At 36.8% G+C, this 15,473-nt stretch overlaps 1 protein-coding gene across 5 annotated transcripts in view; it reads right to left on the bottom strand.

The window, feature by feature from the left end:
* Positions 1 to 15,473, bottom strand: part of USH2A (usherin) — a 408,741-nt gene that overhangs the window by 313,852 nt on the left and 79,416 nt on the right. For all 5 annotated transcript variants that reach the window (XM_052805222.1, XM_052805224.1, XM_052805225.1 and 2 more), the window contains exons 15-18: positions 11,370 to 11,533; positions 7,149 to 7,307; positions 3,488 to 3,982; positions 1,462 to 1,734 (exon numbers count right to left, since the gene is read on the bottom strand). In XM_052805222.1, the coding sequence (XP_052661182.1) occupies positions 1,462 to 1,734; positions 3,488 to 3,982; positions 7,149 to 7,307; positions 11,370 to 11,533 (1,091 nt within the window). The remainder of the gene's footprint in view (positions 1 to 1,461; positions 1,735 to 3,487; positions 3,983 to 7,148; positions 7,308 to 11,369; positions 11,534 to 15,473) is intronic.

The raw sequence follows: 15,473 nt of genomic DNA, 5'->3' as shown, positions 1-15,473 counted from the left end.
GTGAGCAATGTGTGTAATGCAAGCTTTCTCATTGTATTTGTAAAACACCATTTCAGACAGTCTTTTTTTTTTTCTTTTTTTAACCTTATTTTCAAAGTCTAACTGGAATTTTCATATTATTTTGATATTACATAAAAAGTACCTCACCCATCATTCTCCTGTTTTCTACTCTAGCCATGAACGCAGAATAAAACTCTGGCTATGTCTTCAAAGAAATACTAATCAACACTAAAGTCCTAACCCCTGTAGCAGGTAGGAAAGTACATACAAATGAAAAGGTCTTGAAGAAGAACTTCATGCAACCTGGGAAAAAACTGATAAAAGCAAAAAGTGTTCAATACTTCAGCATCTTAAAAGCAATTTTGTTTGCTAGGCCAGTTTGAAATTAACATGTCTCTCACTTCTTACAAAACAGTTCCCCTGCCTTCCATAGTAAATCTGTAAAAGGATTGTTTGCACTGCAGTTAAATCCCCACCTGATTACTCTGTAATAATAGCATACCAACTCATAGCACTTCTGCTACGTACAAACAACCACACTAATGGACCTCTTCCCAAATACAATTTAACACTTTTATAACATATAGTATTTAAGAACAGATAAGCACAAAGACTCATTTTGAAAGGGGAATTAGTTTCGCCTGCTGTTTTGCAGGAGCAAACGACCGAGGACATGATTTTCAAGCTAACAGCAAACAAAAGCATCAGTGATGTAACAGAGATGTTTAATTGCAAAACATAGGCTCTATCAGCCTAAAAAACTTAGATCTCTAATGAAAGCACTAAAATAAATAGCTGTTATTTCAAATAATATGTCAAGTGGCAAGCCCTTTTGAAAATCTGAACAGAAGGGTCATAATAAGAGGCACTGTGAACTGGTTAAACTTCTGAAAAAAATGGTCCATATTATGACACTTGGCTTCCATAAAAGCATATGAAAAGTTTCAAGCACTATACTCCTGAAAAGGTAACCCTTTCAAGTTCTTAAAAAAAATTGCTTTCTAAACAGTCAATGTTCAGAAAAACTCATTAGAACCTCCTTTCTGTATATATGTACCTTCTTGGACGACATTGCTGATTCACGCCAACTGTTAAAACATTTGTGACAAAACCAATCTTTTTTCATGTTTTCTCCCTTTAAAGAACATATATATAACAACTGGGGAAACGGGAGAATTCAAACACTGCTTGGTAGATTTTGCAATCTTGTAGTTTGGAAATTTTAGTTTAATTGACAGGGATTATTTTCTTCAACAATATGATTTTATGGTGAAGAAAATGGGGTTTGCTTAACATGCTAAATTCTGAGATAATCTGACCTATCTTTAATTAGTTTAAAAATGAGAATGTGTCCCTATTTGAATCATCACTAGACACATTCTATTGAAAATAAAATTAAGAATGCATTCTAATTTAGTTTTTCCTTTCATTTGTATCAAACAAATTCACACCAATACTTACCAGCCTCTCCTGTTTGTCCTGATATCCAGTCTGAAGATATGCTACCTGCCATGTTTATTGCTAGAACATAAAATTCATACTCTGTGAATGGCTCCAGATCAGTGACTGTGGTACTGGTCTGTGGTGGAGCCAGGGCATTTTCATTAGGAGACTCCATAAGTGGTTGAGGACTGAGCCATCCACTGCTTTGGAAAATACGAATTTCGGGAGGAAGAAAGTTCCCAGCTGGTTTAAATTTTTTTCTCATATAAAGTTCATATCTTATAATTATGCCTAGAGAAAAAAGCAAGCCAGAAAAATTAGTGCATTTAAATGATTTCTAGAGTTCTACTAAAATATCAACACCAATATATTTAATGAGCTAAGAATCAATCAATCAATCAGTATCATAGAAAATACATCATTAGAAGTTTTCCTCATTTCTGCTACTTTCATCCAAATGCTCGCTTTGGTATTTCTTGCATTACACTGTTTATTTTTCCCCTCCATGCAGTTTTGGGATTTGAAAACAAATGGCTGGATTACAGTATGAGTTCTACTACCCCCACTGGAAGATGGTTTCCTAAAGTTCTGATCAAATGTTACTGCAAATTACTTCAGGCCTCTGACTTTCAAGGGGTTATTTAAATGTTGGGGGGGGGGGTATTATTATTTTTCTTACGCAATAGGTAGGGAATTTTTGAATGACAGTTTAATGCTAACCTTTTAGAACATACTACTGGATAGGAGATATGTGCGTGTGTCAGTTTTCCATCAACGTAAACCTATTATGTACGCAGGAAGGTCTCATCACTTTGGAAAAAAAAAAAAAAAAAACTTCAGTATTGTGGTATGAAGTGATACATGATCTAAGCTGGATCGTGGAAGCAGTTTAACTGTAAGAACAGACTGTAAGAAAGCTGACTGGAGATTTCCCAAATGGAAAAGATGAAACATAGCAAAGCCAGGAGATAGTTAATTACCATATAATGTATATATTTGGGGCTGTATTCATGCACAGAACTGGAGAGGTTGCTTGGGAGAAACAGCTTCTCTCTTTATCATTGGAAAGACCAGGAAATCTGACCAGACATCAAAAGAAACATGAGAGTATTGCTTATATCTGCCTTTGCTGGCAATTACACGTATGTAATGGCTACAGAGTAAACTATGAAGAGTATATGCTACAGGTTGAGGGACAAGTGCTAACAGCAAATATCATGACCTGCATTGTAGGAACTGCCCCTCTAAATACGTACAGGCACACTCGTGCAGGCATTCTTCCTGTCTAATCTGGTAATAGCTGGCAAATGAGACGTTCAAAAAGAAAGCTGAGCTCCCCATACACAGATGCCCATTTTGTGAGCAGATCAAAATACTTGTTTTCACATGCACAAATACTTGTGCATGTAAGTGCAAGTTCACAAAACTCCATTGCACATACATTAGAAGATAAAGTGTTTACCAGTAAAATCTGTGGCATCACAAAAGTATCCTACAACAGCTGCTTTCTCAGTTTCAAAAACCTAAAATATTATTACGCGAGTTAGATCAGCAACTCTTGGCAATCGCCTAATCCCTAACAAAGTTATACTGGTAATAGAATTAGTTACTACACATGACGGATGGTTTTAAAAACAGACTTCTCTGTTAATTCTTAGATTTTTTTTCTTTCCATAACTATTATCTGCTTATTTATTCTTTGTCAGGCAATATCACCACATCTGTCTGAGCTAGCCGATCTGGCAAATTAGGGAAAAATTAATTTTACTGTAAATGTTTAATTATAAATGTGATTTTTTTGCTGCAGCAGATGCCGCTAAGGGCTAAAACCTGGACCCAACACATTCAGTTGGAGTTCTGGACTCCAAAAGAACAAAACACAGACTCTGAGGATACGTTTAGTGGCAGACAGGCAAATTAAGACAATGCCTTACTTCATTCTCAGTTTATGTTGCATGGATAAGGATATTCTAACCAGATTTGAGAAAATGCTGCTTTTTCTTTGCAAAATCTTTGACTTACAAAAGTAAATACAATGCCCTACCATTTGGTTTCTCAGGTGGTGACCATTCCACAGCCACTTCTGTAGAGCTGATGGTTTCTATCATCGGTGGACGTAGCCCTTCTGGAGGGGCTTGTGCAGTAATTACTGTTACTGGCTGGCTCTTCAAGCAGCCTCCACTAGTACAAGCTTGCACAGAAAAAACATACTTTGTAAATGGAATGAGATTCCAAATAATTGCTGAAGTTTTTAAGCCTTCATACTGACCACAAGACTGAAGATCAACCAAGCTAGTACATGTCAAAATGTATTTCTCTATGGGCCCAGAGTCATTGGAGAGGCTTGTCCAGTAAAGTAAAACAGAATGGTGACTAACAGGAAAGACAGGATTTAAATGCAAGCTTCCTGTAGGCGTCCCAGATTTTGTTCTGTATGTCACTGAGGCACTTCTTGTAAAACCATGAACGTTGCTGGCTTGGATGTAATAGGAATAGAAGGTATATGGAGATAACATGCTATCAGTGAAGGTCTGAACACCTAAAACAAACAGGTGAGAAGAAAATTGTATCAGTCTAACACATTAAAAATAATCTTAATTTGCATACTTAAAAAGGCTTTCCAGCCCTAATCCAAGCTGTAATATATTTATACCCATTTGCATGCTCTTCTTGAGATCATTATGAACGTTGTAACTTCTCAACATTTTTTTTTTAAACAGGAAAAAAACCCCTCCCCTATTCTCTTCTTCCACTGCACATTGGCATCACTAGAAAAATATTTTTTTCCACTGAATGTCTCCTAGTTCCTGCTTTAATTATGAACAAGATTAATACAATCATCTTCTTATTCCTCCTTTGCTTGGAAATAATTATTTCAAATGTAAATCAGCATCGATAATAGTGGATCTGATTTAGAAAAAAAACCCCAAACCATTCTGTAAATTTTCACACCTTTGTTTTTGATTCATTTCATAATGTAAGACCATTTCATTGATGTAAGACCAAATATTTCATCTTTCTGTGCTTTCACTTCCCCTTTTCTAAAACAGTGCTTAACAGTTCATTTGTAAAGCATTTGGTGTTGGATGAAAAGTGAAACAGAAGTGCAAATTATTAAAAAGGTATATCCAAAGCCTGTATTTACCTTTTTTCACCCACTACTTGCCGTTACTCTAGGTAGCTTTTTAGCAGCAATGACTATGAATAGCTCCTGGGTATATCCCAGAAGCAGTTACACATCGTAGTCATCACAGCACAATATGAATTTATGTACAACCATACCACCATACATGATTTTGCCTTAAGAAATAGTGAACATTGAGTAATATATTACATGCCAGAGCACAGACACTCTTAAACTTTTTCAAAGCAAATGGAGAGGACACAGCTATTTCTAAGTCCTCTCTGTATGTCTGCACTGGCAAGCCAGCCCTGAGTACAACTTAAAGAAGACCACCACAAAATTATGAGTATTGCTAGATATTCAGCCCTTGACATTGTAGTACAAAAGCAGCAGTGCCAGCCCAGTAATTGCTTACAGTGCTTCAACTACCTAGAGCAATCACAAATTTATCACCGGAGTCTAGTAATAAGGAGCCTGGGTAATCTCATCTTCCTGCCTTTCAAACCCTGGTACTTCAGGCAACCCAGCAGCAGCAATGGTTATTGCGACATCCTTGTGCATTAGCGGTGAGCCGGCAAGCAATACGGCAGATTTCAGTCCTGACAGCAAGATTCAGCTCTTTATTCTTCAGCTTTCGGGTTAGCATGCCATTCACAACTGTGGGTGCAAGTACTCCAGTGTACTGTAGAATTGTTAAGCCCTTTCTGAGCTGCATGGACACACCTGCCCTGTCTGAAGTGCTTCTGGGCACAAGAGTGGGTAGCAAAGCCAATTTGACAAGTGTTAGACAAGACTCTTGGACAGGCTGGCAAGAATCCTTGGAGCAGGAGCGTGACAACCAGTTGCTGTGAAGGACACTGGCAAGTAGGAACTTGCCATGTGTCCAGTTTCCGATTTTGTCTCCAGAGAAAAGAATGGCCACAGATACAGCACGAGTCAGTGTGCTAGAAACTCGGGAGAGCTGCACTTTATGGGATGACAGGATCACCATCCTGTGGGTCTTCAACTCAAAAGAGCCACAGAGAAGAAAAAAAGCATGCAAGAAAAAAAAAAAGAAAAGAAGAAAAAAAAAAACCACAGTGAGACTGCTATCATCAGCAGCAAGTACCACAAATCCTCATGAGATGACAAAACAGGAGTACCCCCTGAACTAGATTCTAGGACCTCACCCCGCCCCCCCGGAACCCAACCCTGCTCTAGAACCATATGCTGACCTGGAACCTGAGCTAGACCCATCAAGCAAGCCTGAACGTGATCTAGAACCAATCAGAGCTAGACCACAACCTAGAACCATTAAGCAAGCTAGAACCTGCTCGGGAACCAAGAAACTGCCCTGAAGCAACAAGCCAGCTAGAACATGATCTAGAAAATGCAACAAAAATTTCAACATGAAAATTTCAACAATGCACTCAGTTTCAAGTATATTACTAAGCACAAATTTATGACAACAAAGCTTTTCTTTTGAAATTAATTTATATTCTTACTAAAATTAGGCTTTTAAGCCAAATTAAGGAATTGGAGTATTTTCTATTAGCTCTTTAAACTTTTTTGTAATGTTTCTTTCTCTCCTCTCAATCACTTAATCCCATGCTTAAATGGGGTCGCATATCTTTCCTCATGGTATATACTGTGGAGTGTCCAAATTCACAGCATAAGCCACAGAGTAATCAACTGTAACACAGCAGCATGCACCAGAACATAAAAATGTCAGGTGCACTCCAAAGGATCTGTGCTTCCACTGAACAATAGTCTTTTTTTTTTTTTCCTCCAGGATACACGACAATAATTAGAAAGACTCAACTTCTGCAAAATATTAATGCTGCATTTGTATGAAAATGCAACAAACTGAAGTTGCTAGAACAGAAATTACTCAGTGGCATTAAACCACACCCATCTTAACAAAATCACTTGTGTGCATATATACATAAACCCGGTATCCAAATCCATCTCCTTTTCTTTGATAAGAGGATCAATAGGAGCACAAAATGGCCTTTCCAGCTAGGACAGAGTGTCGAATCCTTGAGGACTGCCTTCTGAGGATCCCTTTGCAAGCCTCAACATGAGAGAAGTGGTGCTGCTAAAGGCAAACCAGGAGCTACACTGATAGCTTAACAGAAGGTGCTAAAAGTTAGAGGCCACAAAAAGCTTTCCTAATCTGTTAACAGTTTAAAACAGGGAGGATGAAAAAAGGAGTTTAAGCACATTATGGTCTCTTCTATTCACCCTAGTTCTTTACCTGAGACTTTGCCTCTTTTAGATTTTGGAGCCTGCGTATATTTGCAGGGAATGCTTTTGGCGAGTCAATTTTAAAGTTTTTCAGATTAAAAAGTAAAAAATTATCAGCCATTTTGGGTGACTCAGTTTGCCAGATTTTAGACTGGGGTATTCATTTCTTTCAAGCAAAATTAATAACACAGAACAATAACTCACTAAAGGAAAACAGAATAATATATTCAAAATCACAGAGAACGATAATGACAGAAACAAGAAATAATTAAGAAAAATTGCATATATATATATATATATGTACACACACACACAAACACGAAATCTTTGATGTCATCTTACTATAAATACTTACTGTAAGGGTGGTAATCTTCAGTCCTATAAATTTCGGCCTCATCCCTATACAGCTGGTAAGTAAGCCTGTTAGAATTTGGAGAGTCAGGGGAACTCCACGAAAGACTGATAACAGAGGAATTGAGAACTTCTCCTGTAGGAGGAGGTTGCTGGAATGGAGCTAAAACATACACAAAAACAGAGGATGTAAAAATGAAGGTAATCAATAATCACACAAATTTAAATAAAAATGCAAAGTAACTGCTAAGTTTTCTGCAAAGAAAAACTGTTGAGTAAACATGCAGTCACCCAGGCAAGACATTAATAGACTAAACTGATCCATCCAAAAGCTCTCCAACAAAGCTTTTTATCCAAGTATATGAAACAAATTTGTACAGTTAAACAAGTAACAAATAAACTTAATCCCTCTTCCCCCCTGAATTAAAGCAGGTACACCACAGTTTTCCAAACACTTTTTTTTTTTTTTTTTTTTTAAATTTACTTCAAGATCTCTATAAAATGGGAACATGTTTATCTGGTCACATTATTGAAGTCTATAGTTCAATTATAATTTATTTTTTCAGAGGATTCATTCCATTTTAGCATAGGCCAGGCATAACTTCCTCTAATGGAATAGAAATGGAAAGTCCAACTAACTACAAATTTTACTGAAGTGTTACAATAAGCCTACTTAATCAAATGACAAAAAACATAAAGGGGCAAATTTTGAAGGTTATTCAGGCAATTCACTTCTATTTGTTTCCAATGAAATTTAAATCAATGAGAGCGAGCTGTCTAACATTTTAAGAAATCAGCTTGAGATTCTTATTTACCAAAATACTACTCTGCTATCACCTCCATTAACTTTGGAAAATGTGCTACTTAATTGCACCACTATCAATAAAGAGAACAAACCTGAAGTTCACAAGCCAAAAGTCTCACATTTTCAGAAAAAGCAAAGTCCCTCCTATGTCTCTCTTGTAATTCAGCTGTATGACCATGGTCCTTTCTAAGATGATGGCTATTACTCAGAAATTAAACTTTATATGCATAGATACATGCAAATAAATATATACATACCTCTGCACATAAACGTATGGTTTTATGGTTGGACTTGATGATCTTAAAGGTCTTTTTGAACCTAAATGATTCTATGATTCTGTATTTATGATATTATTCAAGTCAGAGCATGAGTCCATATCCTGCTACAAGATCTCCAGCCAGCTTGTTATACTAAGGAAAGCACAGCTCTCTGACGCTCAGTACACCCTGCATTAGCATGGAAAAAAACTGGTCTGTTTTGGCAACTAGTAATTGCTACAGCTTGACTCAAAGGCAGACTGTGCCACTTCCCTACCCTCCTTACCAACAGAGGGAAAACCAGGGGAGTGTGGATCTAGAGGAAAACATTTTGCTCCAGGAATAAGAACAGCTGAGGACAGTACAGAAATCAGCGTTTGGAGTAAGCTACCTGGAGCTGGATCCAGAACCACCCGATAAGTTTTTCTGCCTTATATTAAGCATTATAAGAAAACATCAACATTAGAAACATGTGGCTTTCCATTAATTTTTTCTCCTTCTGTTGATAAACTATCATCATCTTCATTACGTGGATATTTGCTTAATATATACAATTCACCAAAAGTTAATTACCAAAATCTTTTCAGCCAAGTTGCAGACAGGAAATGACACGAGGACCTCAGGCCACACAAGTGATAGATGTAGAGACTTACGCCAACATCAGTGGGTCACATTACATAAGGGTTTTTAATAGAAATCTAAAATGTGAGTTGATGCTTGCTATTTAGAGTAAGGTAATGAAAAGCCCTGCTCCTACCACAGTGTCTCAGCCAAGAAAGAGCAGAAAATATTTCTAGAATTCATTGGATTGAACAGAACACATAATCATCATCTCCCATTAGAAAGCATAGGTTGTTTTGCTGCCAATCTAGAGGTTTTGAGTTCAGCTGAGTTACGAAGTGAATGCATGCTAAAGTGTCTACAGGAGTAAAGTTTGAGAATCAAAGGAAATAAGTGCTCCTAAATCACTTTGGCATTTTTGAAAGTTTCTCTCCATGTCATACATGCTCTACAAGACCCGAGCAATCATAGAAATTTACTGGCAAAACCTTCATTCTCCATTCTCAGTCTCACACTATTGCATATTGCTCCCACGTGTCTGCTGTTTTGCATTTTAGATGTGTAAAGCAAAGTACTATATCTCAAATTTTTTATGGAGCATCTAAGATACTGTTGGGCAGAAAGATTGAAAATAGGTCTTTTCCTTGAAGAATGTTAGTTGGACAATGACAGCAACTTATGTTTGCTTCCCATGGCAAAGACTTATAACCAGTAATGGTGTGTATCAACAAAATACTGTTCTGCAATGAAAATAACCACAGATACCAAGCTAGGCAAAGCTCTGTATCTGTGCAACAAGTTAAAATATTTTGGTATGAATAACCAAAAGACTGCAATTGCTATATCATTTATGTCCAGAAGAGGACTCCGCTTGTCATTTAGAATACTGCCTGATGTATTTTTTTCTAACTAAAATCTATGATATTATTTATCTATGTCATATTATTATTAATCAATTTTATAGTTGAATTGCCATTGACCTTTATCCAATGTATATCCCAACATAAATAAGTAGGTTGGTTTATGTTTGTAAAGCACTTTGAAGATGAACAGCATCATAAAAGTGCCATGTATTATTATTATACATTCAGTTGAAACATCCTACATTTTTTAAAGAAACAACAAGCCAATCAACTATCTGCACAAGGAATATATACTATGCCTTCTACAGAAGAGTATGGGGAAAAACAGAACAAAACTGTATCTAAACACTTCCAAACTTTGAGGAAAAAAAATCATCTTTGGAAACAAATCAGTCTCTTCATTCTATCCCATTTATAACACTGCATTCTGCAATGCATATTATTTGAAATTTAAACCTATTTACAATGAAATACGAACTGGAATCAAAGTGAGACCAGTCTGTCCTTGTAAACAAACTGTGCATGTACATCTCTGCTTGCAAATCTATAGCGTGCACATACCACAACGATGAATATCATACAAATACCTATACAGAATACACAAAGAAGTGTTTTGTTGAAGGTGGATGCAGAAACATACTCCAGAGATTACTTGGGAATGTCTAACCCTGTAGTTGCACACAACATGGCTGCCTAAGTCTCACAGTAGGACCAGAGTAGCCATTAGTCATTAGGCTGCCGACAGAAATAACCAATTAGCATCTGCAGAGTTCCTCATTCACTGGTTACATGACTTCCAAGACTGGGCTGTTAACTGTGTACGGCAGTAAGGTGTGTCACAAAAATGTAACATGACTTCTTCAGAATTGGCTGAGGTCCTTCCCACCCTCAAACCCGTTTCTGAACACAGACCTGAAGACAACTTGGGAATTTAATTTTCTTATTACATATATTTTTCCTCTCCTTCTTTAAAATTCCTGCCAGGTTAGAGACTGTGCACTGGTGAGCAAATCTGAACATTTAATTTTGACTAATCATGACAAAGGCTGAAATTGTGACATCTCTTCATAACCAGACTCACTGCAAGGGCAGAAGTGCAGATGTTCCGTTGCAATATGTTTCATTACAATTCATGATCTGACCCTCAACATAGCATTAGCCATGCCTCTCACATGCCGATTTATGACTCTGTGTTACACCACATCGCATATTTTCCCAAACTGACTGAAAAAAAGCCCCAGGAGGAGAAAGGCAAAGCTACATTGCACCGAGGAGCAGATTTTGAATTAATCACCAGGAGCAGGTCTTCAACGGACCTTCCATTCTTCAGACCTTCTGAAGGCAGGTCTCCTGCCTCCCGTCAATGGCAGGAAAGGCAGCTAGAAAGCTGCAAGTTGTACAAATACTACTGCATTTGTGCAACTAAGAGGTGAACTCTGCATTGGTCGCTACAAAGAATGTGGTGGGAAGTGCAAGGGAACGATGGGCCGTTACTTCTCCCCTGGGTTAGACTGCAAGTATAAAAGCTGTGTGTATGACACGAAGCATTCTGTACGTCTCTCTAGAAAACACTCCTAAGATACTCAGAATGAAAATCACCAAACTTCAGGGACCAGAAATAGGGGGTGGGGGGGGAGTCAAATCCAGTTTTAGTACTGCTGACCTAATTTAATACTCACTAAATCAATGGAAAAACATTAATTTGAGAGACATGCTTTTAAGACCTAACATCCACTTACTTTTACTGCAGCCAAATAGGTTGTGGACATCCAAATTACTAGCATCGGGAACACAGTTGTCACATTTCAAGCCAGTTACAAATTGTTTACAAACACACTGTCCAGTAACAAGATGACAAGTCCCACTAATGGCTCCTGCAGGATGACAATTACAGTGCTGACATCTATAAACAAAAACAAATCAAGGAAGTGATCAAAACACATTAACACTTCAGTTAAGCACAGTAGGGTTTTGTTTAAAAGATTCTTGGGTAACATAATTAAAAAATCATAAACAGTTCAGTAGCCTGAGACAGTGGAAAATCTATTAGCCTGATAAAAAAAGTAACTTATGAAAAAGGTGCCCATTATAAAAATAAACATTAACATCTCAGTGCCAGAATAATATTCTAATTTAGATAAAAACTGCTTAGAATTAAAGAGCTTTTATATATATTGATCCATACACAATAATGGATAAAAATGTTTGGTAATAGCCACATCATGCACTCAGTCTGCAACACTTACTCACACAACTATTCTTGCAGAGCTGTAGAGTTCAGTGATATGTATAACTGGTTTCATAGGTTTCTGCACAAAATATGCAATCTTCTAACTTACAGAAAACCAGGCTGTTGTTGAAAAAGAAATCAATTAATAATTTTTTGTCCACAAAGGCAACTTGGAGTTGAAAAAAATAACACACTGTGAATAAAGGAGAATGAATGTAGACAAAAACTGGAGAAAGAAAAAATTCAGATTAAAACAGTGAAAGGAAACAAAATAGCAGAAAAATTAATATTATAACAGAAAGCACGTTTTCTTAGCAGCCTGATGGACAAAATTGAAAATAACTAAAAAGAATATTTAATTAAATGTATAAATTAAATTGGTTTTTAATTAAAAAGAACAAAAAATTTAAAAGCATTGGTATCACACAAATGCCACATTTCAATTCTATAAATCGCTCTAGCATCAGTAGAGTACTTTCAGGATTAATTTATGCTTTGGCTTTTGCATGTGAAACCTCTTGCAATCAACTTGTTTTTCACTTGATATACTATTTCCCCACTGACATTCACTTATAGCAGGGATACCAATGTCAGATTATGCAAATATTCAAAGACTCGGAACATCTCAGAAGTTATGCAAAGCAATTTTTTCCTTACTGCAAATACTGTTAAGCTACCCATTGCAATATAGACTGTCATTATTCGTCATAACAGAAAGTCAACAATGGCAAATAAAACTTTGTACTTTAGATTCTAATTTCACTATGTTTCAATTGCTGCAGGCTAAGAGTGTTGGACTGGGAGAAATGTGGGACTGTACAGTACAGCTAAACATACTGGGAAATCTACACTTCGCTCCACTTGCCCTGAGCTGGAAAAGTCCAATTCTCAGGCATAAGCAACACCAGCCTTGAGGGAATCTTAAATTACTCCAGATGCCAGGTCCCAAGATGATGAAGCAGCAAAAAGACCTTGGAGAAGCCCAAGGGAGACAGCCATGCTATGTCCCCTTTGCTCTGCTAACCCTAAGACTAGACAAGAGTTGTTGATTTATATTTGGCTGATCTTCCCTTGGCCATTTTCACCAGAGCCAAGGAAACAGGTGGTGGTGCCTCTACACAAGTTACTTTGCCATTTTCCCAGGCATCACCATCACCTTGGTCCATCTCTTTCTATCTATACGAAGGCAGAAATAAAAGTGAGTTCAGTTCTGTTATAGGTATTAGCTTTTTAAGGCAAGCGAGAGAGGAGGGGAGAGTGGAAACTGTTTTCACATTAGGACACTAAAATTCAGGTCAATAATCAGTGAAATAGACATTAAATGTGACAGATTTTTAAACAAGTTTAAGAGAACTCTTCACATACATTTTCTGCCCAGAGCTCTCTGTATTAGAGTTCCTTTACTCCACAGCAGCTCGTGCTGTGTGATCTCCTGGGTAATCATTCAACACCCTTAAAAAGGCTGATAAAAGCTAAAGCTGCAAAATAAGCTGCAAATTTGTTTTATGGACTAATATCCTTTTGGGAATAAATAAAATACATTCTCTCTTGGAAACCACTATACTGTAGTTTGCTCTCTTTTATAGTCAAGAGAAAAGGGCAATTTTTTCAAACTGTATTAAGTCTTTTCATCTGTAGACAGTACATCCAAATCCCCCTTCCAATAGAGGTTTTGTTTAGACTATTTAAATGTCATGACTGAAAAAAACAGTTTAGTTAGGAAAAAAACGAAGACAGAATTATTTGCTCAGTAAGACAATACTTTATTATTTCATAATTTCATTACATGATGATATTTAGTACATATTTAGTTGGGGGGGTTGGGGGGGTGTTAATAACAGTGTCTCAATAGAGAAACTGTAAAAGACAAGCTTCTCTTACTGCTCCTGTATATTACTGCACCTCTTATGAATAAGGGTGCCCTGAGTATTCCAGTTTTCATTATCACTCACACATGAGACAATCAAACTCACATAACACATACAGTCACAGTAATAGTTTTCAGTGCCTGGCAGGGTGGGGCTGCTTCTTTCTGCTTGTTGCATTTTGTTTTAAGTATAAAAAAAGTGTAGGCTCCCTACCTCCACCTATACTGAATTAGGTTCCAGATCCTGCAAACAACAGCATACATGTCATCATATTCTGTTCCACAGGATTACACATTATATTTGTGTAATCACATGCAAGATTTTCTGAAACTGCAGAACACTAGAACTGGCTTTGTTGTTATGCATAGTTCATGCTTTTCAGTTGGGATTGAGGATACGGTCAACTAAAGATTTTTAAAAAAATAACTCATTCTTTGAAACTTTTAATCATGTAAGAAATATTTTCGGCATTCTTGTTAAATGCTACTTCTTCCGGATACTTTAAGTCAAATATATTTGAGTTTTATTAAAACAGAATTGTATATAATCAAGGAAAACAGACTTTTAAAACATGGAAAGAGAAATGTCAGGGTAAGATGAATTGCAATATTGATTTTGTGAGGATAAATGGTTTTTGTAATATTAATATAGAGAAACCTTTATTACATTGACTCTCTAGGTGCAGTTAGAGCCTCTCCAGCAATCTGTTTAAAATCTTCATTTTTCATCCTTATGGGAAAACCTCACTTGCTAAATGGATTTCATAAACAGTAATCTGTCAAGATATATATATATAGATAAACAATTTGTGATGTTCATTGACCAGTTCATTATAGTAAACAATACAGAGGTAAAGCATTTCAAATGTGTACCAATGCCCACAACCATTACAGATCTGTTCAGACCGCTGCAAACACCCAGTATTTCTAATTCTTTAATTGCCAAGGAAATTCTCCTGCTTCATAAGCTGAAATGCATTAAAAAATATGGAGTTCCTGTTTTATCTCAAAAACATCACAGAATCAATCAGCCCACATATACATTCCTCAGAGTGGGAGAATTTTAAAGCCTCACAGTCTCTGTGTGTCACAACTTTTGCTTCTTTTCTGCTATTGTGCCAAGACAGATACGTCTTTGCCACTACAGATAGCTCATATCCTTTTCATTCTGTAACCACAGAGTCCTTAAAAGACACTTGGAACAAGGATGGTTTAAATTACTTTGCAACTTTATAGAGAAAGGAAAAGCATATTGCTCTTTTTAAGAAGATATTAACAGTTAAAGAAATGGATTAAAATAGATTAACAAATAAAGACTTGGATTATCATTTTCAGTGGATAAATGTTTCTGCCTGAGGAACAGAGGTACATTGCCCAAGTAGATGACAACCGAAAGGAAGCCAAGCATATGCAACACAAGTTAATCATGTTAATGTACTACCAGAGCAGTCTTCAATACTGTCATGAGGATTAAGTAGTATTAAGGCATTAAAGCCAACTCTGATTCAAATTCCAGAACTGTAAAAAACTTTCTATCTTTACAAGAAGATCTGGATCTAGATAATTCTAGATATTTTCACATTTTGAATTTCAGAAGACAGCTCAAAATGCAGGTAGTTGAAGGCCAATATCTACTTCAGGAAAGCTATTGCTTAACACAGACACAAACCTCTCCATCGCCTGCTAAAACCTGGGGCGGGGGGGGGGGTGGGGGGGCAGGAATCTATTCCAAGTAACTAAAAAAAA

The sequence above is a fragment of the Harpia harpyja genome, chromosome 13 (genome assembly GCF_026419915.1).
Source record: "Harpia harpyja isolate bHarHar1 chromosome 13, bHarHar1 primary haplotype, whole genome shotgun sequence".
Lineage (NCBI taxonomy): Eukaryota > Metazoa > Chordata > Aves > Accipitriformes > Accipitridae > Harpia > Harpia harpyja.
The sequence above is the reverse complement of the archived record's forward strand: the minus strand, read 5'-3'. Positions and strand labels throughout refer to the sequence as shown.